Source organism: Heterodontus francisci, unplaced genomic scaffold, assembly GCF_036365525.1.
Source record: "Heterodontus francisci isolate sHetFra1 unplaced genomic scaffold, sHetFra1.hap1 HAP1_SCAFFOLD_101_1, whole genome shotgun sequence".
Lineage (NCBI taxonomy): Eukaryota > Metazoa > Chordata > Chondrichthyes > Heterodontiformes > Heterodontidae > Heterodontus > Heterodontus francisci.
This window is the reverse complement of record NW_027141025.1, coordinates 4,940,614-4,964,899: the sequence shown is the minus strand read 5'-3', so window position 1 is coordinate 4,964,899 and position 24,286 is coordinate 4,940,614. Positions and strand designations below refer to the sequence as shown.

At 41.2% G+C, this 24,286-nt stretch overlaps 1 protein-coding gene across 1 annotated transcript; it reads left to right on the top strand.

The window, feature by feature from the left end:
- Nucleotides 1–60: 60 nt before the first annotated feature.
- On the top strand, nt 61–23,980 carry LOC137361867 (scavenger receptor cysteine-rich domain-containing group B protein-like). The gene is made up of 5 exons (XM_068026471.1): nt 61–135; nt 7,551–7,583; nt 8,630–8,944; nt 21,008–21,248; nt 23,920–23,980. The coding sequence occupies exons 1-5, from the start codon at nt 90–92 to the stop codon at nt 23,978–23,980; spliced, it is 696 nt and encodes a 231-aa protein (XP_067882572.1). The 5' UTR covers nt 61–89.
- Nucleotides 23,981–24,286: the final 306 nt, after the last annotated feature.

The window sequence follows — 24,286 nt, the reverse complement described above, 5'->3', positions numbered from 1 at the left end:
TTTCAGAAGCTGCTGTAAGGAGCTCTTAGTGTCTGAGAACTGCGTTCGGGTAATGTTCTGTTCTCATCGCTGTACCCAGCGCCAGAACCATGATGCAAACCTTCCTGACCCTGTCTCTACTGCAGCTTTTGAACTGTAAGTTACAGATTTTTGAATGCATTATGTTATTTACTGATACACTGATTATTATTACAAGATGTATATTATTAATCTAATTATCATCTTTAATACAGAACCCATTCAGGAGATGTGGAAAGTAAATAATGCTTTATACATTTTAATTTTCTTGTGTAGAGTTTAATGAAATATTGGCACTTGTTTATTGCCTTCTACCAGCCGCTCGTACAGAGCAGACTGGCGTTTAAAATCTCATGGGTCGATTTAAGCAGGGTCTGTTAGAAAAAGAGACACTTCGCTGTTAGAATAGAATATGTCAGTGTCTGAGATCAATTTACGTAAAACGGATCTATTTTATTTTCAGTTGTCATTCATTGGGATGGTATGAAATGGATACTGTGTAATATAATTTGTAGTAGTTTCATTTACTACAAATTTTGGATTGAATGTTTCAATTTTAAGTTCTTTCAACTACAAATAGGAATAAACCTCCATGTATATAAAAATGCCTTGCGCTTATATAGCGCATTTTACGACGTCAGGACGTCCCAAAGGGCTTTGCTGTCAATTCGATATTGTTTTGTAGTGTTGTCCATACTGTAATATAGGAAACGTGGCTGCTAATTTACACACAGCAAGCGCCGACAAACAGCAATGTGATAATGACCAGAATACTTTTTTTTGTGTGTGTGATGTTGATTGAGGGATCAACATTCGCCAGAGCACTAGGGATAATTCCCCTGCCCTTCCTCCAAATAGTGTACCTGAAAGGGCTGACGGAGCCTCGGTTTAACTTCTCCTCCGATGGAAAGCACTTGGGCAGTGCAGCACACCCTCAGTACTGCATTGGAGTGGCAGCCCAGATTTTGTGCTCAAGTCTCTGGAATTAGACTTGAACCCACCATCTCCTTACTCAGAGGCCAGAGTGAGCTACTGCTGACAGTAATATTGTTTTGGTTACATGAAACGAGTTTGGAATATTTTACATCGAATTAACGGGTATTTTGAATTCCCAGTTGAATTTGTATCGAACACAAAGACTGCGGGAGTTTGTTTTATATTTCCCCCTGTGTTTCTTATACTGACACAGCCAGCTGGAATTGAAATTCTAATCTGATTATTTAAAGCGCGTCTGATAGAAGCAGAGTGCCGTCTTTGTTTGAATAGAGTGTTTCGAGGTCTGTGTGTAAGTTATTTCACTGAGTGTTGAACATCAGTCAAAACTACATCAACTGCCCACATGAACTGCCACACACATTCCTGTCACAGATATTTCTCAATACAAGTGCTGTCTGCTGTCCTAGTGATACAGTTCATGAAACTAAATGTTTTAAAGTAATTTGTTCAGTGTTGAAGTGTTATATTCATTCTATAATAAGCACTCAACTGGAGATGGAACCAATGTTTTTCAATTCGTTTTTATTGTTAGTATAATTTTCACGAGCACTCTGCAAAAAATGATGTTACTGAAAGTTCCTAAATCGTAGGGGAATTTGCTCTGTATTATTGACCAGTTAGTGATGATCTTCAAGATCAATATCTTTTATATTAAATTAATTCTACTATTTCCTCATTTTTGTACAGTGCCTAAAGATAGTTCAATTTTCCCAATCACATATTTTCACACAGTGTCATGTTGTGTGTAAAGAGTTAGCGATATTGTTCTTTATTATTGTTCCAACGGCTCGATGTTTGTTGTGTTATTCCATTGATGATTCAATTCTGTTTCTCACTATTTCCCGTGTGTGTTTGGTTCCATTTATTAATCTCTGTCTATAAAAATACTTTATTGGTTTACTGACAGGACAACGTAGTCCCAGTGTTATCAGATACTTTCTGTATTTAACGAATTATATTTCCATGAATATGCAATAATTGGAGAGTAAAATCCTGTTTTGTGGATTATTTAAAGAAAACTTTATTCAAGCCACAGAAAATATAAACAATGAAGCAGGTTGAATCCCTGTATCCTTTTCCCCAATCGTTAGTTGCTCAGAATCATTTTTAAAAGCAGGCATGCTTTATGACATAAAACAATGTTATTCTTTGCTATCATATGAAGAGAATATTGAAATAGTTTATCACATTTGTAGAATTCACATTGAATACGGAGCTTGAGCTGATGGTTTGATTTTACATTCCGTCAGTCTTAAATAGGGAACAATTATTCATTCTTTTGCTATCAGAAAACATTGTTTTATAATAGCTTGTGTCTGATTAACACGTCGTCTAAATCCCCAGGTGGGGCATGTGTAAAACTTTGATTTAAATCCAAAATAGAAAACAAATACCGTGGCAATTTGTTTTATTTGATCCTCTGATGCTCTTGTACCGACACAACTGACTGGTGTTGAAATTCGAAGCAGATGATTTAAACACAGCAATCTAGCAGTAGAACGTGATCACTGAGAGAGTAGAAGGTCTCGCGGTTTGGGGTGTGGGGTCGATGGTAATGCAGGGATTATAGAACAGCAGTCAAAGCTAAATCTACTGCCGAATGAACCCACACGGGTATTTCTGTCCCAGGTATTTCACAGTAGAAGTGTTGTCTGACCCTATGCGACATACTGAATGGAACTGAAATAATTTAAATAGTTTGTTCCAGGTTAGAGTGTTGTACATGATCTTATCATATTGTATAATATTAACTGGAGGCAGAACCAATATTGTTTCAATTAGCATTAGTTATTACTGTAATTGTGACGTGCCTCTCCAAAAGATAATGTTACTGAACATTCCAAAATCTCCGGAGGATTTTCCATTTATTATTGTTTTCTTAATGATGACCTTGCAACTGTAGCACTTTGCATTGTAAATTCTCAACTTATTTCACATATTCATATGTACAGTGTAAAGTAATAATAATTGTGGCAAAGTATCCTTCCACATGCTCCTTTTATGTAAAGCACCGCGAATTGTTTAATGAGATATCTTGAATAGTCTCCTTCCACCTGCTCGATATTTTTGCAGAGTTTTTCAGTGGATGATTCGATTCAGTATCTCATTGTTTCCGGTGCGGGTTTGGTTACATTTGTCAATGTCTATCGACAACAAATGCTGGTTCACGACAGGAAAACTCTCCCTAAATGTTATTGCATACCTCCATGATGAATTGTCTTTTGTTTTTGTAAAATGGATTGTATTCTAAAATCCTGAATTTGAAGGTCATTTAAGAGTATTTTCTGCAAGCCAAAGAACAAAGAGAAAGTATGAAATCTATCTGACTCCCTGAATCTTTTTTTTTTAGCAATTGGCCCCAGATCAAAATCAATTTATACGAAATGTGCATATTTATTTTAATTTGTCATTTATTGAGATCGTATAAAGTGAATATTGAAACAGTTTCCTTAATTTATAAATTTGTCATTAAATACATTTTGTCCTGTTTGATTTTAAGTTCATCAAATTCAAATAGGCAACTGTTATCCACTTTTGTCGCTGACAGCAAAAGCGGATCTAATATTTGTCATCTGATTAACATTTAATTGTGTTTCCAGAGGAGAATTGAGTTAAATTCAGTTTTAGTACCAAAATTGAACATAAATGCCGCAAGAGTTGGTTTTATATTGTTTCCTATGGCTGTCGTACAGACGCTGAAGACTGGAGTTAAGATTCTAATGAGGCGTTTAAAACGAGACTCCTGGAAGTAGAAATTGCTCAGTGTTAAAATCGAGTGTATGGGAGTCAGAACTGCAGTATACTGCGATCTGCATCTAGCCGACTCATCCCACATTGAGATATCTGTCCCCAGAATTTCTCAGTAAAGTGCCGTGTGATACAGAGAATTAGATTAAACAGTTCTTACAGAATTTGGAACGTTCAGAAAGGACAATGAATATTGTATAATATATTAACAGGAGGTGCAATCAATATTGCTACATTTGTACTGATTATTATTAGAGTTATCAATTACACCCTCCAGAAATGATGCTACTGTTTTCAGGGGATTTGACGTATGAACAGTTTTATTTAGTCACCGACAATCTTCAAAACAAAGCCTTTTCACATTAAATCATGCTTTCTATTTCATACATTTAGGTGCACGGTGTTGTGTAATAATTAGTGTTTCTCAGTCTCTTTCTATATGATTCATACATTTGATGTAATATTTAATATCCAGACGCGTTTCTGAATCTCTTTCCACATGCCCCATACTTTTTATATGGTGCGATGCAGTGTTTAATGAAAGATCTGGAGTTGTTTCCCAGTCTCTGGGTAAAGGTGGGAAAGTAGATCTGGGGCAGGAGATCAGCCATGATTTTACTGAATGCCGGAGTAGGCTGCGTAGGCAGTATGGCCTAATCCTAATCCTATTAAATTCTTTAATGTCCTTCCACATGTCCCATACTCTGATCACCTGTGGAAGAAACCCTGAATTCGTTTGCATATTTCAATTCAATAGACAGGGCCCAGAACAAATTGTCTCGGTACTGTAAATTTTTGATGCGTGTTTGGTTATTTCTAACCGTGGCAACGTTTCTTCAGACACTAGCTGATGTGTTATGGATAGTGATTGCTAAAACTTACAGATAATGCTATTGACGCACAGAATCCGGATTGTTTGATATGAGTTTCTTCTGTCCAGTGCTTTGCTTGTGAGTGCAAGCTATAATAACTGTAATTCTATCAATTAATTTGCTTCTGAAATCTACAAGAGCTCACCTAATTGTGGAAGTAGTTCAAATTGGAACTAAAATAGTTTGATTAAATATAATTATTTTGATTCTTGACCCACCTAATAATCTGCCGTGACAAGCATGTACTGATAAACTCTTTGTACTGACTGTATTTTGTAATCCCTAAACCACTCCATCCCTGGTTTTGTGACACATTCAAGAGTTTAAATTCTGGTCTTTGTATATCCCACGTTTATCCCGTTTCAGTTCACCTCCTTTGAGTTGATTGTTATTTATAATTAATATTTCCATGTTACTGTTTGTAGTAATACGGTACAATAGCAAGTTGACATAAGTATAAAATGTTAAAATAACTTAACAGTTTTGCACCAAACCCATTAGTCTAAACATCAGGAAGGTAATGGTGCGACCGCCGAAATCTGAGGTGTGGGAAGCGGGAGTTACCACTTGTCGGTGAGAGCTGGGGAAACGGGTGAGCGGGACTGTCCGAGCCAGGATAACAGCAGCAGAGTTTTAGATTAGTTGAAGTTTACCTCGGGATGGAGGCCGACCAGAAGAGTTTGGGAATAATGGGTATATTCCCTGTATGTGGAGGTGATTTGGAAAACGGTACACAAAGAAATGCATTCAAACATTTTCAAGAAAAATAATGAGAGCGGTTACAAATTGTGAGGAAGGATAAGAGAGCCAAATGGAGGAGTCAGCAGATATGAGTAGTGCAGATAAATGGAAATATAGTAATGATTGAGAAAGGGGAACGACTGAACATTTATCTGAGATGGTAAGAAATAAACTGGTCGAATAGACAAATATGGGAATCTCGGTTATAGATTGTTTAGATTCATTTTCGGGATATGAGCTCGCTGGCTAGCCAGAATTTACAGAACAACCCTACTTAGCCAGATGGGATGGCGGGGTGTTTTCTTGAAGCACTATCGTCATGTTGGCGATATTGTTCTGCACCCATGTGTACTCTATCCCTAGTTTCCCTAAGAAGGTGCTCGTGGGTTTTCTCCTTGAACCACTGGATTATCTGGAAAAAAAAGTCCAGTGTTACATGGGTGGTTACAGGCTGAAATGATAAATGCATGAAGAGTAGGTGAAATGACTGAATGGATTGAAGAAGATTCACGGACTCTACAGAAACACTGAGATTGGAACCGTTTATCAGTAAATACTGAAAGATTATTCCCCCTCGTCTGTCATTGGGTCACTGGAAAAGGGGATGTATGGGAACTGACTATTATCACGAAAAGTTGGTAGGAATGCTAAGGTTCCTACTGGGAGGAAGTCACACACTATTTACATTATCGAATTAGGAGCATAAAGAGACCAATGAGATAATAGTTGGGAAAATGTAACACATTCAAGATTCCTCAGAAGGCACAGCTGAGGACAGGAATTGGTGTCCCGTTGGCAATAATATATCACCAGAGTATACAAAGAGACAACAATACATGGGAGATATATTTTCACCAGGGAGTTGGGGAGCAGGTCAACACACTGTCTGCAGTATATAACGTTGTGAATAGAAAAAAAACCCGGAGAGCTGTGAGACAAATTGTGATCAGGGGGATTGGTACAGATGAACACACCGTCTATAGTAGATAATGTTGAGAATCGTAAAAACACCTGGAGATCTGTGAGACACATTGTGATCAGGGGGATTGGGAGCAGGTCAACACACCCTCTATAGTATGTAATGTTGAGAATTAAAAAAAACACCTAGAGATCTGTGAGACACATTGCGATCAGTGAGATGGGGAGCAGCTCAATACACCCTCCATCGTATATAATGTGTTAATAGAAAAACACCTGGAGATCTGTGAGACAAATTGTCATCAGGAGGATTGGGAGAGTCAACCGACAGACTGCATTTTTAAAAAGCATAAACACTTAACCAGTAAACGGGAGGACCATTGATCGAACATCATTAACGGGTAAAAGAATAGGGCACGTCGGCGAGGCAGGTGACAAGAGAATCGCAACTTAGTAAGACACAGTCAGCAGGGAGTTAGGAGACTGACAGATCCTTCATCTTGTTTTGTTTTGTTTGAGGAAGCTATATATTTTATTGAACAGCAGAAAGGCCCAATTAAACCTTTATAGAAACTTTGAAAGTTACAGGTGGAAGACTTTGCAGTAAATTAAAAGGCATCGGAATCTACCACAGGATCGGAAAATCTTTAATAGAATTTAAATGTTCCCATTCCTTCTCGAACTTTAGATCAGAATACTGAATTCACTGAGCGTGCCATCACCAGTGAGTTGAAAAGCAGATCCATCACCACTCTCTTCTCAGGGCACCTACACAGGTCATCAATGGTCAGAGCACCATCAGCACACATTTACAGGGCGATGGGGAAAGGGAGTGGGACTAATTAGACTGCACTGACAAAGAGACAGCATAGGCACCAAGGGCCGAATGGCATCCCTCTGTGCTGTTTCATTGTAAAATTCTATAAGGGAGAGGATCATCACCACCGCCTTCTCAGGCACCTTCACACTGGTATTACATAAGGCCCACCCACCGCCACAAGGGAAGAGTGTATCCGGGTGTCAGTGTGTGTATATGTGAAAACAATTCTGGATACATTTAGGCCCATTACCAATATTAATTTGATGCAGAAACTGTATTTTCTGTTTTTAGGAATGAAATCACATATCCCTTATAATTTCTTCCGCAAAGTGTTGGGAATAATGACCCTGCAGTTAGTTGCATTTGTGTCTTTTCTTTCTGACAGTTTCATTCATTTCTTTTCCCAGTGAACTCTAATTGTTAACTTCTCATTTCAGGCAGAACTGGGAACAGTAAGGCTGGCCCGTCAGGTAATCGCCTTTTTTTTCACACTATCTGCTATCTCTCTGCTCCAACCCATCCCATTAAATATTAAGTTTGGGCGACAGTCGCAGCACCTTTTTGATCACGTTGCCCTGTTGCTACTCAGAAAGGGAGTGTGTCGCTCATTGTGATAGTAAAGATCTTTAATTCTAGCTGACAGATGGCTGCTGCCTTCATGTGGAGAGACAGTAACTGAGGGTCTCTGCAGAGCAGAGTGAGAATAATCAGCTCCACTCACACTGTTACCTAGCTAAGAGATGACTGCTGTCTTCATGTGGTGGGACAATAATTAAGGGTCTCTGAAGAGCAGAGTGTGAAGAATCACCTCCACTGACATTGTTGCCGGTCCAAAGGTCCACCTCACCAATCTGTGCTGACATCCTGATCACATCATCATCCAGCCCTATCTTTATTGGCTGTGTTGGGTGAGGGGGCAATTTCCCCTGCTCTTTCGTGGTGCTGGGATCTCACTGTGTTCGCCCAATCAGTACTGAGCACTTAAATATGAGATCATTACAGCCACGCCCATCTCCCCACTTCTGCCGGTTAATTCGACTCTGAGCCTGTCGCCACCTCGTTCCCATTGGAGCAGTTGTGTTGGTGGGAATATCCGGCTGTCTCCTGGTTCCCTGCTCGTTTGCACCGTTTATTAGTATTTCAGTTTCCTTTTTCTTTTATGTGTAATATTTACTTCGGGTTTTATTAGGGTTCTGAGTGCAGACTGATGTTCCTATCAATTCATGCCTGGTGAATGGGGAGGGTTCGTATGCTGGGAACCTGTGGGTTTAACACACTCTAACCGCCTGCTGATATTTTTGATATTTTACAGAGATGGTGAAGCTGAGACTGGTGAATGGGGGCAGTCGGTGCGCTGGGAACTTGTGGGTTTAACACACTATAAGCGCTTGATGATATTTCTGATGTTTTACAGAGATGGTGAAGCTGATACTGGTGAATGGGGGCAGTCGGTGCGCTGGGAACCTGTGGGTTTAACACACTATAACCGCTTGATGATATTTCTGATATTTTACAGAGATGGTGAAGCTGAGACTGGCGAATGGGGGCAGTCGGTGCGCTGGGAGAGTGGAGATACACTACAGGGGACAGTGGGGGACTGTGTATGGCTCGTACTGGGACCTGCAGGACGCCGCTGTTGTGTGTTGGGAGCTGGGCTGCGGAACTGCGGTCTCTGCACCAAGCTGGGCTCACTTTGGGGAAGGGTCCGGACCCATTGTGACGTTGAGTGTGAAGTGCAGCGGGACCGAGGCCGCTCTGCGGGACTGTGAGTCAGCTCAATGGGATCACTATTCCTACCCACACTCCTATGATGCCGGTGCCATCTGCTCAGGTAAAAATCTTTCTCAGTCTCCCGTCTCCCACCGCGGCTGATAGAATCTGGGAAGAAGCAAAAGTAAAACAATCCGGGATGCCAGTCCCTGGAAAGTCAGATGTTAATAATTCCAGTAATCTCCGGTTAGAATTAATGTTAATGTTCGGATCACTGTTTAAAATTATATCATTAGCACCATATTTATTAAACATTATCCACCGGCAGCAGCAAATACCTGATACTCAGCACATTTACAATGCAGACAGAGCAGTTTCCATTGAGATTTTCCCTTGATCCGCAGTGAATTATCTGAACGGCTGGAAATGTCACAACCTCAATCCAACTCTCCATTCATCAACCCAGCAGCCGCTACCTGACATGCACTGTCAGACCGGCTGTCCGCCTGCAATCATCGCTTGGCCTCAGATCTGATGTATTACACAGATTGTGAAGCTGAGACTGGGGAGCAGGGGAGGGAGGGAGGCAGGTTTCTCAGCCTCGGGGAGCTGAAGTAATGAGTCCGCAGTTATTGTGGGTATCACAAGAGGAAACTGCGCGTTAAGATCCCACCGCTGCCTGCGCATTGTCTTTTAAATTTTAGGAAATACTGAGAAAGTAAAATGCACAGAATATTAAACAAAGGAGCTAAGATAGTTCAGGAAGTAGCTGCAACGATTAAATTCAACACCGTTGAACTAATGGAAGAAAAGAGGCGCGTTTGCCTGAAAACATGGCCAGTAAGGAGGATTGCAATAGTCTTCAAGAGGATAAAGCGAGGCTGGTGAAGTGGGCGGACAGGTTGCAGATGAAATTTCTTGCAGAGAAGTGTGAACTGATGCATTTTGGTTGGAAAACGGAGGAGAGGCAATATCACAGAAGCACTGAACTGTTACAGTGCAGAAGGGGACTAATCGGCCCATCATGACTGCATGGGCTCTCTGAAAGAGAAATTCACTCAGTTCTATTCGCCGGCCTTCACTCCATAACTCTGCACATTCTTCCTTTTCATAGAACTGTCTAGTTCCATTTTTAATGCTGCAATGGAACCTGCTTGCACCACGTTCTCAGACAAACATTCCAGATCTTAAACACTCGCTGCATGAAAAACGTTTTTCGCATGTCACTTCAGCTGATCTTACCAAATGCATTAAATCGGTGCCATTTCCTTCTCGATCCTTTCACCAGTGGAAACAGTTTCTCTCTACGAACTCCATTCAGAATCCTCATTATTTTGAATACCTCTGTCTATTCACCTCTCAGCCTTCTCTTCTCCAAGGAAAACAATCCAAACTTCTCCAATTTATCTTCATAACTGAAATTCCTCATCCCTGGAACCTTGATGTTTCTCATGAAACGTCTCTGTATTCTCTCCAATGCCCTCACATCTTCCCTCAAGTGCGGCGCCCAGAACTGGATGCATTACTCAAGCTGAGGACGAACTAGTGTCTCATACAAGTTCAACATAACTTCCTTGCTCTTGCACTCTATGCACCTATTAATAAAGTCCAGGGCCGTGTATGCTTTATTGCACGCTCTCTCAACCTAGCCTGCCACCGTCAATGACTTATGCACTATTAAACCAAGGTCCCTCTGCTCCTGTAACCCCTTTAGAATTGAACCCTTCATTTTATATTTTATCTTCATGTCAGTCCGTCCTAAATGAATCACTTCACATTTCTCTGCATTGAACTTCATCTGCCAACTGCCTGCCCATTCCACCAACTTGCCAATGTCCGTTTGAAGATCTGTACTATCCTCCTCACAGTTCACAATGCTTCCAAGTTTTGTATCATCTGCAAACTTTGAAATTGTGCCCTGTACACCAAGGTCTAATTCACTTATATATATAGACAGGGACCTGAAGATTGAAGGATACATGGCATTTAGGAAGGGCAGGAAGCTAGGAACAGGTGGAGGGGTAGCTCTGTTAATTAATTATGGTATTAGCACAATGGTGAGGGATGACCTAAGATCAGGAGACCAGGATGTAAAAGCTGTTCGGGTAGAGATGAAAAATCATTAAGGCAAGAATTTGCTTGTCAGAAGTGGTGTACAGACCACCTGACATTAACCACACTGTGGGGCGGGTTGTAAATGAATAAATGAATGGCAGCCTGTCAGAAAGGTACAGTGATAATTAGGGGCAGATTTTCGCCTAAATTTAGACTGGAAAAGTCAGATGGGCAGAGATAGCCTAGATGAGGACTGCATAGAATATTCTCGGGATAATTTCTTGGAACAATACCTTGTGGAGCCAACCAGAAAGTAGGATATACTAGACCTGGTATTGTGCAATGAGGTCGGAATAATTAATGACCGCACAGCTAAGGTGCCCCTTGGTAGCAGCGATCATGATATGATTGAATTTTACATTCAGTTTGAGGGAGAGTAGAGTGGGTCCAAGACTAATATTTTAAACTTAAATAAGGGCAATTATGAGGACATGAATGTAGAGCTAGCGAAAGTGAACTGGCAAATCAGGTTACGGGATAGGTCAATAGAGTTTCAGTGGCAGACATTTAAGGGAATATTTCAGAATACACAATTTCTCATATTTCAACGAGAAAGAAACATTTCAAGAGTGGGTCCCACCATCCGTGGTTAAGTATAACAGCCAAAGGTCGTATCATACTTAAAGAAAAAGCTTGTAATTGCGCAAAGATGGGAGGCAGGTCAAAAGATTGAACAGAATATTTTTAAAAAACAAAGGATGACAAAAACATTGGTAAGTCAGGTAGCATTGGAGGACGAGAGCAGGCTAGATAGATATATAAGGACAGATAGTAAGAGTTTTTATATATATAAATATATATACATTAAAAAAAAAGAAAAGAGGTAACTATGTGAGCGTTGAACTTATAAAATGTGAGTCTGGGGAGTTAATAATGGAAAATAAGGAGATGACAGATTTATTGAACAGATATTTGGCATCGGTCTTCACTATTGAGTACAAAAGTAACATCCCAGTTTTAGCTGTAAGTCGGGAAATAGAAGGGACGGAGGAACTCAAGAAAATTGCAAACACCAGGGAAAAGGTACTGAGCAAATTGTTGGAGCTGCAGGCTGACAAGTCCCGGGGACCTGATGGACTTCATCCTAGGGTGTTAAAAGAAGTGGCAAGTGAGGTAGTTGATGCGTTAATTTGAATTTTCCAACATTCCCTAGATTCGGGGAAGGTTTATTTAGATTGGAAAATAACGAATGCAACTCCTTTAGTCAGAAAGGGAGGGAAACAGCAAGCAAGAAACTATAGGCCAATTAGTTTAACACCTGCCTTAGGGAAAATGTTACAAGCTATTATTTTAGATGTTATGGCAGGGCATTTAGAAACATTCAAGGTAATCAGGCATAGTCAACATGGATTTGTGAAAGGAAGATCATGTGTAACCAATAGATTGGAGTTCTTTGAGGGAGTTACATGTGCTGTTGGTAAAGGGGAACTGGTAGATGTATTGTACTTAGATTTCCAGAAGGCATTTGAGAAGGTGCCACATCAAAGGCTATTGCAGAAAATAAAAGTTCATGGTGTAGGGGGTAACGTATTAACATGGATGGAAGATTGGTTCGTTCACAGGAAACAGAGAGTAGGCATAAATGGGTCATTTTTTTGGTTGACAAGATGTAACGAGTGGTGTGCCATAGGGATCTGTGCTGGGGCCTCAACGTTTCACAATTTATAGAAAGGACTTAGATGCAGGGACCGACGGTATGCTTGCTAAATTTGCTAATGACACAAAGATAGGTAAGAATGTAACTTCAGAAGAGGACATAAGGAGTCTGCAAAGGGATATAGATAGGTTAAGTGAGTGGGCAAAGACCTGGCAAATGGAGTATAATGTAGGAAACTGGGAAATTGTCCACTTTGGGAGTATGAATAGAAGGGAAGCATATTATCTAAATGGTGAGAGATTGCAGAGCTCTGAGATACAGAGAGATATGGGTGTCTTCGTGTATGAAACGCAAAACGTTAGTATGCAGGTACAACAAGTAATTTAAAAAGCTAGGAAAATGTCATCATTTATCGCGAGTGGAATTGAATACAAAAGTAGGGAGGCTATGCTTCAGCGACACAGGGTATTGGTGAGACCACATCTGGAATATTGTGTACCAAACTGGTCTCCTTATTTAAGGACTGATGTAAATGCGTTGGAGGTAGTACAGCGAAGGTTTACTCGACTAATATCTGGAATGAGTGACCTGCTATACAAGGAAAGATTTGACAGGCTAGGCTTGCTTCCGCTGGAATTTACAAGAGGAAGAGGTGACATGATTGTAACATATAATATCCTGAGAGGTCTTGACAGGGTGGTTGTGGAAAAGATGTTTCCCCTTGTTGGAGAAGCTAGAACTAGGGGTCACTGTTTAAAAATAAGGGTCTCCCATTTAAGACAGAGATGAGGAGAATTTTTTTCTCAGTGGTTTGTGACTCTTTGGAATTCTCTTCCTCAAAAGGCAGTGGAAGAAGTGTGTTTGAATTTTTTTAAGGCAGCGGTAGTTTGATTCTTGATAACCAAGGGGGTGGAAGGTTATCGGGGGTCAGTGGAAATGTGGAGTAATCAGTTCAGCCATGAACGTATTGAATGGTGGAGCAGGCTCGACGAGTCGAGTGTCCACCTCCTGCTCCTAATTTGTGTGTTCATACGTATGTTCTTATTAACAGGGTATATCTGATACATCCTCTTTATTAATTTAAACCCCTCCAGTATCTGAATTACCTCCTCTGTAACCATTGTCCGGGGTGCATCTTCTTCCCTGGCAAAGACAGGCGTTGAGAATTTAGATAATACCTGAACTATACCCGCTACCTCCATATGTAAATCCTCTTTCTGATCCCTCATCGACTCCACTCCTCCTTTTGTCACCCCTTTACTATTTCTCTGTCTATAGAATACTTTGGGATTTCTTTTAATGCTTGCTGCCAGTCTCCTTTCAAGGGTACAATTAGAAAGTGGCTGCAGCCAAGAGTCACCTGGGAGTATTTCTGATCAAATCGTTGAAGGTAGCAGGGCAGGTTGAGAAATTGGTTAATAGTCAATGGGATGTTGGCCTTTTTCAGTAGCGGTATAATGTAAAAAAGTAAGGAAGTTATTATGAACTTTTGTGGAACACTGGCTTCACCTCAACTGGCATATTGTGTACAATTCTGGGCATGGCGCATTAGAAGAATGTGAATGCCATAGAATGGGTGCAGAAAGGATTTACAAGGAAGGTTGAAGGGATGAAAGACTTCTGTTACAATGATAGTTTGTAGAAACTGTGGTCGCTCTCCTGAGAACAGAGAAGGCTGCGAGGAAATTTGATAGAGGTGTTCAAAATCATGAGGGGAATAGACAGAGTAGATAGAGGGAAACTGTTCCTCTTGTCAGAAAGGTCAATAACCAGAGAACACTGTTATAAGGTGGATGGGAAAAGAACCAACCGTGACATGAGGAATACGTTATTTACACAGCGAGTGGTTAGCAGCTGGAATGTTCTACCTGCGAGTCTGATGGAGACAGATTCAATTGTGGCTTTCAATGTCTAATTGGACAAGCACCTGAAGAGAAAATCTTTGCATTGCTATGGGGAAAGGGCAGAAGCATAGGACCAGCTGAGGAGCTCTTGCCGATAACCAGCATGGACACAACGGGCTGAATGTCCTCCTTCTGTGTTGTAAACATTCTATGATTATATGCTGACTGTTGCATCTTGCTGGTCACAAACTGTCTGTCCAGTTTTTAAACCTAAAACTGTGAATGTGGTTTCAAGGTAATTAATTGCATAATGTGAAGGGTGATCATGACAGACTGTAGAAACTGGCTACAAAACAGTCAACAAAGTGTGGGTCAAATGTAGTTATTCAGACTGGCAAAAGGTGAGAAGTAGTGCGTGACAATCCATGCCAATGAGCTACTGCTGTGCAAATGCTTTCTATTTTTCGGTCCATTCCTAAATTTACAGTGCACAACATTAAGAAGCGGCTGAGCACACTGCACATAAGAACTAGGGGCCCGATAACACTCCAGTTGCAGGGCTGACGATCAGTGCTCTAAAACTAGCAACAACTGGAGGCCAGCTGATCCAGTACAGTTACAGCACTAGGATCCAACTGATACGGTGGAAAATTGCCCAGTTGCATACTGCCTAGAAAAGCGGGGAAACACTGACCAGTTCGCACCCAATCAACCGACTCCCATCAACAGCAAATCTTTGCTTGTGCTGGGTATGACTCCCCTTTCAACGTATCTCTCTGAAAATAATCCTCAATGTTTTTGCATTTTCTGTAGCTTTGTTAACCCGTATTGCTATTGTATTCATTTTTCTATCTGTACCCCTGAATCCCATTGCTCCTCGACACAATTTAGATTATCATTGTCCAAGGAAAATGTGTTCTCAGTCTTCCTCCCCTAATCTGTAAGTGAACATTTATCTGCATTAGAATTCATTTACAATTTCGTTAACGTCATATTTTTTTATCACAATCTGCCTTAGTATTAACCATTGTCCCAAGTACATGTCATTAATGAATATTGGAATTGTACGTCCCTCCCTGAGTCGAAATCATTTATGCAAAATATGATCAATAGTACTCCCAGCATCAGTTCTTGTCGCACAATACTTCTTGCACAGTTCTAACTGCCCAAAGTACTTTTTAGTTTGCATACAGCTGAACACTACTGTAGATGTGACCTGATCAGGATTTTTTTTAGCTGTCGCATCATTTCTAGCCCCTTGTATTCCGTTCCTCTAGATATAAAGCCCAGCATTCCATTTGCTGTTTTTTTTCCTGTCCTTGCCCATGACCCTGAAGTCTATTTTCCGTTTTTTCACCATTTCGAAAATACTGGAACATTTTAAATTCCAAATTGGACACCTCACACTTGCCAATATTGTAATAGCTTCACACAGTCACTTAATCTATTTTTTTCTTGTTGCAAATTTATGCTTAAAATATGCATAATTACAATATCGTTGATTTTTTTTCAATGGCAACATTGAATATGTCAGTTATATATGGCTTTCTATCCAGTCATCTAAATCATTAATAAATAGTGGAAGTTCCTGTGGGACGGCGCTATCACATCCTGCTAGTTAGATGATCTGCCCATTATCCCTGCTGTCTGTCTCCTGCCACTTAGCTCACGTCCTATGTAGTCAATAATTTGCCCTACATCCTATGAGCTGCAACTTCAGCCAACAATCGGTTATGAGGGATTTTGTTGTTTGCTTTCTGGAAGTCCATCTGAATAACATCCATTGAGGTTCCCCTGTCCTCCACAAAACAATTGATCAGGTTCATCAGGCATGATCTACCTTTTACAAATGCATGTTGCCTCTCTCTGATTGGCTGTAACTTCTCAAGGTGATCAGACACTCCATCTTTAAATGTACACTCTCGTAATTTCCTGACAACAGCTGTTAGGTGAACCAATCTATAATTCCCTCGATTCACTCGCTAACCTTCTTTAAATAGCAGTGTGACAATTGCAACTTTCTAATTACTGTCTCAGCAGTTTGCTATCAATCATTAACAAAGTGATGGAAGGTGTTGTTTACAGCGCTATCAAGCAGTACTTACCAATAAACTACTCACTGATGCTCAGTTTGGGTTTGTCGGACCACTCAGCTTCAGGCCTCATTGCACCCTTTGTCCAAAAATGGAAAAAAGAGCTGAATTCCAGAGGTTAGATGAAAGTGACTGTCCTCGACGTCAAGGCAGCTTTTGGTCAACTGTGGCAACAAGGAACCTTAAGAAAAGTGACGTCCACGTCCATACTGATGCAAAGTAATTATGTATAATTCCCGCCATTTCCTTATTTTCATTTATAATATCACCATTGTCATTTTAATGAGGCTACATTGCTCTTACTTACAACCTATTTTAGAAGTTATTGTAAAAGTATTGTAGCTCTTGCGATCTATTTTGTCACCCTTTGCTATTCTTTGTACATCTGCCATTCACGAGAATCTGGTCTCTTTTCCCTATTTTTCCATGTTTTTGTTTTCTTTTATATTTATGATGTTACTGTGTCTTGCACACCAGTCCATAATAGATGAGGTGAGTTTGGAATTGGACCATTCAATGCGGTGGTCATTGAGTTGAGCTTACTTGACGATGGCAGGCTTGTCTCATTCATTGCATCAGGGAAGCTATGGAGATCTATAAACACCACAACGTCCCCCTAACAGTGGCCTGCTCCTCAGTGGATATCTGATTGTCTCTCCTCAAGAGACACACCATCCCCTGCTCTGCAGCCAACATACCACGAGCAGAACAACAGTATGGATTGACCTGCCACGATACACTGTAGCTGACCAAACAGCAGCAAGCACAATGACATGTACCGACCTTTCACGGAATATAATTAACAGACCAATAGCAGCCAGAACAAGAACATGTAATAACCTAAGATCCTGTCCATATTCCCATTCTCCACGACATATAAACCGATCGCTTCCACCAGTTCCACTTGTTTCTCCAGACAATGGACAGAGTACACTGCCCAAAACGTCGAGGTCTGCCAGTATTTCTGGCAACTGTTTTGTCAAGAAAGCAACAGCTGTTTTCAGAGCAGATTCAAGTGTTGTAAAGCTGTAAAATTGTCTTACTCAGATATTGCATGTTTTAGTTTTTCCTCTCCCGGTATTGCCTATTTACGTTAGATTTCCAACTTTGCTCTACCCCCTCAGCCAGCCCCCACCAGCTTCCCTTCACCCACTTACTAGTTTAAGATTCCTATAACAACCTTATTTATCCTTTATTCTAGGACCCTGATCCCAACCCATTTCAGGTGAAGCGCATTCCAACAGAACAGTTGTTTAATATCCCAGTACAAGTGGTGGGTACCATGAAAAGTAACACCTCTTTCCAAAATCAACACCTTCAACCACGTGTTGACCTCCCTAATCCCCCACCCCCCACTCCCCATTCAAATGTGCAAGCGGCTTGTATAATAATCCAGAGATTATAATCCTTGAGATCTTCTTTTATAGTTCAGCACCAGGTACTCTCTGAAAAGAAACTCTTGCCTTTTCTTTCCTATGCTGTTGGTCCTTGCATGGTCCACAACGACTGGATATTTCCCCTGCATTCTCGCAATCTGATTTGAGATATCCCTCACTTCGCACAAGTTGGGCAAATACTGTTTGGGACTCCTAAAACCCTAATGATTGAACTACTTAAAAGTATCACATTATGCTCCACTCCTCCACCTTTTGCACAGCCTCCTGTTCCAACGTATCCCGGTCAACATTCTGGCTGCCCTTCTGACAGTCTTCATCCTTATCCTCACAAATAGCCAGTACATTGTTCCTGTTGGATAGATTCATTTTCTGCATATCCTCGTTCACCAACAAATCTGGATTTCCATTGCTGTGCACTATAAACTGCAACAGCCTCATTCTGACCCTGCACCTCTCTACAAGATGTGACTAAAATCTGCAGCAAACTGTCCAATACTCCTTTTGCTGCTGTATGTTTTGGAGTATCTCCAATTCCCACTCCAGCTCTATGACCCTGTGCCAGAGAGTTTCCAGGTGGAGACATCTACTATGGACATGCTCCCTCGGGATAATTCCGTTATCCACAAAATCCTATATCCAGAAAAAAATAACTGCTCTGCGAGAACATAGGCTGTCTTTATTTAAAAGGTAAAATTATGTGTAGATGCATTTTAGCTTTAAAGCTATTTTACTGGGTAGCTAACGCCGAAACACTAAGCACTCACCAATTAACTTAGTACTTATTTGCAAATTATCCACGTCCCCTCATACTCTGACCTGACAACTGCTTCCCCTCTATTTGTCTGGTCTCTGCCTCTCTGCTGCTGCTGGCCGTGGCGCCCTGTTAAATCGGTGACTCCACTCACTTACTGAAGCTTAACAGACAAAAGAAAGCACCTCCTTATAAACCCACGCCCTCTGCCACTTAGAAGGACAAGGACAGCAGATGGATGGTAGAAGCACCATTTGCAGGTTCCCCTCCAAGCCGCACACCATCCTGATTTGGAACTATATCAACGTTTCATCACCGTAGCTGGGTCAAATCCTGGAACTCCCTTCCTAACAGCACTGTGGGTGTACTGACAGCGCATGCACTGCAGCAGTACAAGAAGGCGGCTCAGCACCATCGTTGCAAGGGCAATTCGGGTTGGGTAATAAATGCTGGCCTAGCCAAAAACCTCCACTCCCTGTGAACGAATGAAAAAAAAACTCCTTTTCCCCCTGTACACCGAATTCTTACTCTGAGCAAACTCTAACTTCCCACTATTTTCATAATGTATTCAGTTAACATTGCAATCTGTGGTAACACTCTGCCTTACTAGAAGACTAAAAATAGAAACACAGAAAATAGGACTAGGAGTAGGCATAGGCCAGTCGGCCCTTCGGGCCTGCCAAGCCATTAAAAAAACATGTTTGATCATCAAAATCATTACCCTGTTTCGTTTCGTCCCCATACCCCTTGATCCCTTTGGCATTAAGATAGATATCCATCTCCTTCTTGAAAATATGTAATTGTTTGGCCTCCCCTGCCTTCTGCGGTAGAGAATTCCGCAGGTTCACCACCCACTGAGTGAAGACATTTCTCCTCATCTCGGTTCTAAATAGCATACCCCATATCCTGAGACTGTGACACCTGGTTCTGGACTCTCCAGCCATCGGGAACATCTTCCCTGCATCGAGCCTGCCTCGTCCTGTTCGAATTTTATAGGTTTCTATGTGGCTCTATCTCGTTCTTCTAAACTCTAGTGAATATAGGCCCAGTGGACCCAATCTCTCCTCATACGTAAATCCTGCCATCCTGGAAACCAGCCTAGTAAATCTTCTTTGCACTCTGTCCATGGCAAGGGCATCCTTTCTCAGATAAGGAGACCAAAACTGCACACAGTACTCCAGATGTGGTCTCACCAAGGCCCTGAAGTAAGACATCCCTGTTCCTGCACTCAAACCCACTTGCAATGAAGTCTAATGTTATATGCCTTTGCAGGCTCATTCAAGTTGCAACAGTTTAGACCGTTTCCAGCTGACAGTAATTACCCCAGATCAGACATTCACAGCTGATTGACTGCTTACTGCGAACTTGACTTGCACGATTAACTGCTAACATGAACTGCCTTGCAGCTTTTTTATATTACAAGTTAAATTCTAAATGTTAAGGCTAGATTTCAGTCTTACACACTAATTACCAAATTCTACACTTCCCACTCTGTTTATAACACATGCAGCTAAAGGTACACACTATGCCTAAAACCTTTGACTTAACTCGACCGACCTCAGAACTTGCAGAAGAACATTGCCCAGGCAGTCAATTTCAGTTCAAGAAGAAGGTTCTGACAACGGTTTCAATGGCAAATAAACTTGAACAAAAACTGCCAGTGATGTCCACATCCCTCATGAAGAAAAGCAGCTCCTAAATGGCCTTGTTTTGTATTTGTTCTCCTGATCTTCTCTAGCGCATCTATCAAACCCCTTAAACATTTTATACACGTCAACTCGATAATGTCTAATCATTCTAAACGCAATCTACTGTAAACAAAGTTTATGCAACTTGTCTTCATAATGTAATGCTTTAAGCATTGTTGTCATTCCAGTGACTCTGTCCAGCACCACCTCCAAAGCCAATGGTTTTGTGAAGTGCGGTGCACAAAAGCGACAACAGATACAACAGAAACATCACATCCTTCTGAGTTTTATATTCAAAGCACCAAGAGATAAAGACCAAGAATTGATCAGCGTTTGAAAGAAGAATTGTTAACTTTTGAGTATTCAGCAAACTTCTTAAAGAGGTCCTGTAGTAATTTTTGTGAGGAAAGGACACAGACCTGAAACATAACTCTCTTGTTCTCGCCACAGTTGCTGCTAGCCCTGCTCAGTATTTCCAGCATTTTCTATTTCATTTCAGATCTCCAACAGCCGCAGTATTTTACTTTTGTGTTGCTGTAGTAATTCTAATTGCAATTTGATCGATAATTTGTGTAAAGTATGGCTGGATAATCGTGTAGATAAAATTCTACTTTTTTTTTTTACCCATTTTCTATTTTGCTGTTTCTGTGCAGAGGATGATTTAGAAATTATTTGGATTTGTATTTGTTTTCAATACAGGAAAATCTGAACTTCGATTGGTTGGTGGGATGGACAGATGCTCCGGTCGGGTGGAGGTGCTACATGGACACCAGTGGGGGACGCTGTGTGACCTTTACTTTGATATGGAAGACGCCAAAGTGGTCTGTGAGCACTTACAGTGTGGGACAGTAAACTCAATCCCAGGAGGAGCCCGCTTTGGAAAGGGTACTGGTGCAGTGTGGAAGGAAAATTACAGGTGTCTGGGGAACGAGACGCGATTGTGGGATTGTCCTGTTTCATCCTGGGAACAGTTTAGCTTCTCACATGAAAACGATGCAAGTGTCATCTGTGCGGGTGAGTCATCTCAGTCAATTCTGCTTTCAAGCATCATTGACTATTTCCACAAGTCTCTGATTCACTAGTTTTGCTGATCCCATGCTTCCTTTGTCACTAAGATTCTGAGATGTGTTTGTGGGTTTATTGGTCTGAATTAAATTACAAATGAATCAAAGCTTCACTCCAGTAAACATTTAATACATACAATGAAAAGTTGGTAGTACTTCGCGTCATATAATATCTATTTCTGGGTAAATCTGGGGCATTTTTCATGGGCTATAGAATCGGCAAGATGCTCCCAGGACCACTGCCATGGAATGGATATGTTGCTCGAGCATTGAAACTGTTATCAATGTAGGCAGTTCAAATATGAATGATCATGGAATTCTCTGCAAAGATCAGCTGTTCAATAGAAAACACTGTGAACTTGTTGCAAGATACATAGTGTGAGATATATTTTAAGTTCCACAACACCGATTGCAATAAAATGATATTGAATGACGTAATTCGTTATTTCACCAATGTGCTATGTCTTTGAAAATGTCACAAACATGATGTAAATTTAAATTCGCCCAGTTTCCGGGATTACATTTATCTCTCAGCCAGCACCCTCATATAACAGAATATCTGCTCAGTTATCTGATCACTGTATGTGGGACATTGCTCAATGCAAAAGTGCTCCCACGTTTCACAACTTAAAATATAGGTAATAAAAACAGTAAGTGCTGGAAATACTCAGCAGTTCCGGCAGCATCTATGGTGAGAGAAAGAGTATCAACCTTTCAGTTTGTGGATCTTTCATCAGAACTTCGAGATTTAGCAGTTTTTTTAAAGAAAGGGGAAAACAAGGAAAGAATGAAAGGAACGCTCCGTGGTGTGGTGAAAGACAGGAGAGATGAAATGGTAAAACGGACAATGCACAACAAAAATATGTTGGAATGGGCCAAGTAAAAAGCACATTTCTAGAGGAGGTGCAAATTGGAAGACAAATATCGTCCAATAAAGAAAAAAGGGGGAGGGAATATGATCTGAAATTGCTGAACTCAGTGTTCATTCTAAAATGCTGTAAAGAGTCTAGTGGAAAGAGGAAGTGCTGTTTCTCAAACTTATGTTATCCTGCATTGGAACTGTGTAGGAGAAAGAGGAGAGAGAGGTCAGAGTGGGAGTGTGGTACACAATGAAAATGACAGGCAACTGGAAGCTAAAGGTAAAGCTTGCAGACTGAACAAAGGTGTTCTGCAAAGTAATCACTCCACTGTGTTTGGTCTGCCAATGTAAAGGAGACGCATCATGATCCGTCAATACAGTAAATACAGTATACGAAAGAGTAAGCAGTACAAGTAAATCGTTGTTTCACTTGGAAGCAGTGTTTTGGGGCTTGGATGGTGAGAAAGGTGGAGGTAACAGGGCAGTGGTTGGAACTCCTGCGCTTTCATGGGAAGTTCCTGTGGGAAGGGGTGTTGAGAATGATTGAAGAGAGTATCAGGGTACATTTTCTATACTTAATAAAGAAATAGGAGGCTTATTAAAGCAGGAATATTCTGAAGAGATCATACATTTGGAGTATTTGTTTGATGGTTAGCATTGCTGTAACCCTCTCAAGTCGTTTTTTTTTGCGAATGCAGTATATGACATTGAAAGAAGTACAAGCAAATCGCAGTGGGGGGGGGGGGTGGGGGTGGAATCCTCGGTTGAGGAAAAAGGAAGACACATCAGAAACGCTGTCATGGAAGGTAGCATCATCAGAGCAGATGCGACGGAGACGGAGAAACTGGGAGAATGGAATGGAGTCCTGATAGGAGGTCCTTACAACCACTGTGGCTTTCAGGGCCCTCAACCGTGTCTGGCCCGTTTCCTGCACCTCTACCCTCTCCCCTTTCCATCCCTCCCAGAACCGTGACAGGGTTCCCCTTGTCCTCACTTTCCACTCCATCAGCCACCATATCCAAAGGATCATCTTCCGCCATTTCCGCCACCTCCAGCGTGATGCCACTAACAAATGCATCTTCCCCTCCCTTCCCCTGTCAGCATTCTGAAGGGATCGTTCCCTCCGTGACACCCTGGTCCACTCCTCCGCTACCCCACCACCTCATCCCCTTCCCACGGCACCTGCCCCTGCAATCGCAGAAGGTGTAATGCCTGCCCATTTACCTCCTCTCTCCTCACTATTCCAGGCCCCAAACACCCCTTACATATGAAACAGCGATTTACTTGTACTTATTTCAATGTACTATAATGTCTTCGCTGCTCACAATGTGGTTTCCTCGACACTGGGGAGACCAAACGCAGACTGCGTGACTGATTTGTGAACACCTCCAACAGTCCTCAAGCAGGACCCTGAGCTTCAAGTTGCTTGCCATTTCATCACTCCCCCTGCTCCCATGCTCACATCTCTGTCCTGGGATTACTGCAATGTTCCAGTGAACATCAACGCAAGCTCGAGGAACAGCATCTCATTTACTGATCAGGCACTCCACAGCCTGCCGGACTGAACATTGAGTTCAATAATTTCAGAGCATGACGGGCCCTCCATTTTACTTTTATTTTTAGTTGTTTTTTCTTTTCCCTTTTTAATTTTTTTTTGTTTTTATATTATTTCATCTTACTTTGTTCAGTTGGTTTACCCACTGTTTTTTTATGTTTGTACTTGTGGCTGTTCAATTTTCATTCCGTTAAAACCCTTTCTGTACTAATGCTTTGTCTTTCAACACACCATTAACACATCTTTGCTCGATGTCATTCTGGTCAGCTATTCTGTAACCTCATCCTATCTAAACCTTCTCCTTTGTTATCTCTTGCCCCACCCCCACTTAACTTGCTTATAACCTTTTACGTTTCTAATATTTGTCAGTTGTGAAGGCGGGTCACTGATCTGAAACGTTAACTCTGCTTCTCTCTCCACAGATGCTGCCAGACCTGCGGAGTATTTCCAGCATTTCTTGTTTTTATTTCAGATTTCCAGCATCTGCAGTATTTTGCTTT

What these genes read in the sequence shown, in the direction of transcription:
- LOC137361867 (XM_068026471.1), top strand. Translation starts at nt 90, where the DNA reads ATGATGCAAACCTTCCTGACCCTGTCTCTACTGCAGCTTTTGAACT. An exon ending in CAGTAAGGCTGGCCCGTCAG is followed by an intron (nt 7,584 to 8,629) that starts GTAATCGCCTTT and finishes GATATTTTACAG; the next exon opens with AGATGGTGAAGCTGAGACTG. An exon ending in TGCCGGTGCCATCTGCTCAG is followed by an intron (nt 8,945 to 21,007) that starts GTAAAAATCTTT and finishes TTTTCAATACAG; the next exon opens with GAAAATCTGAACTTCGATTG.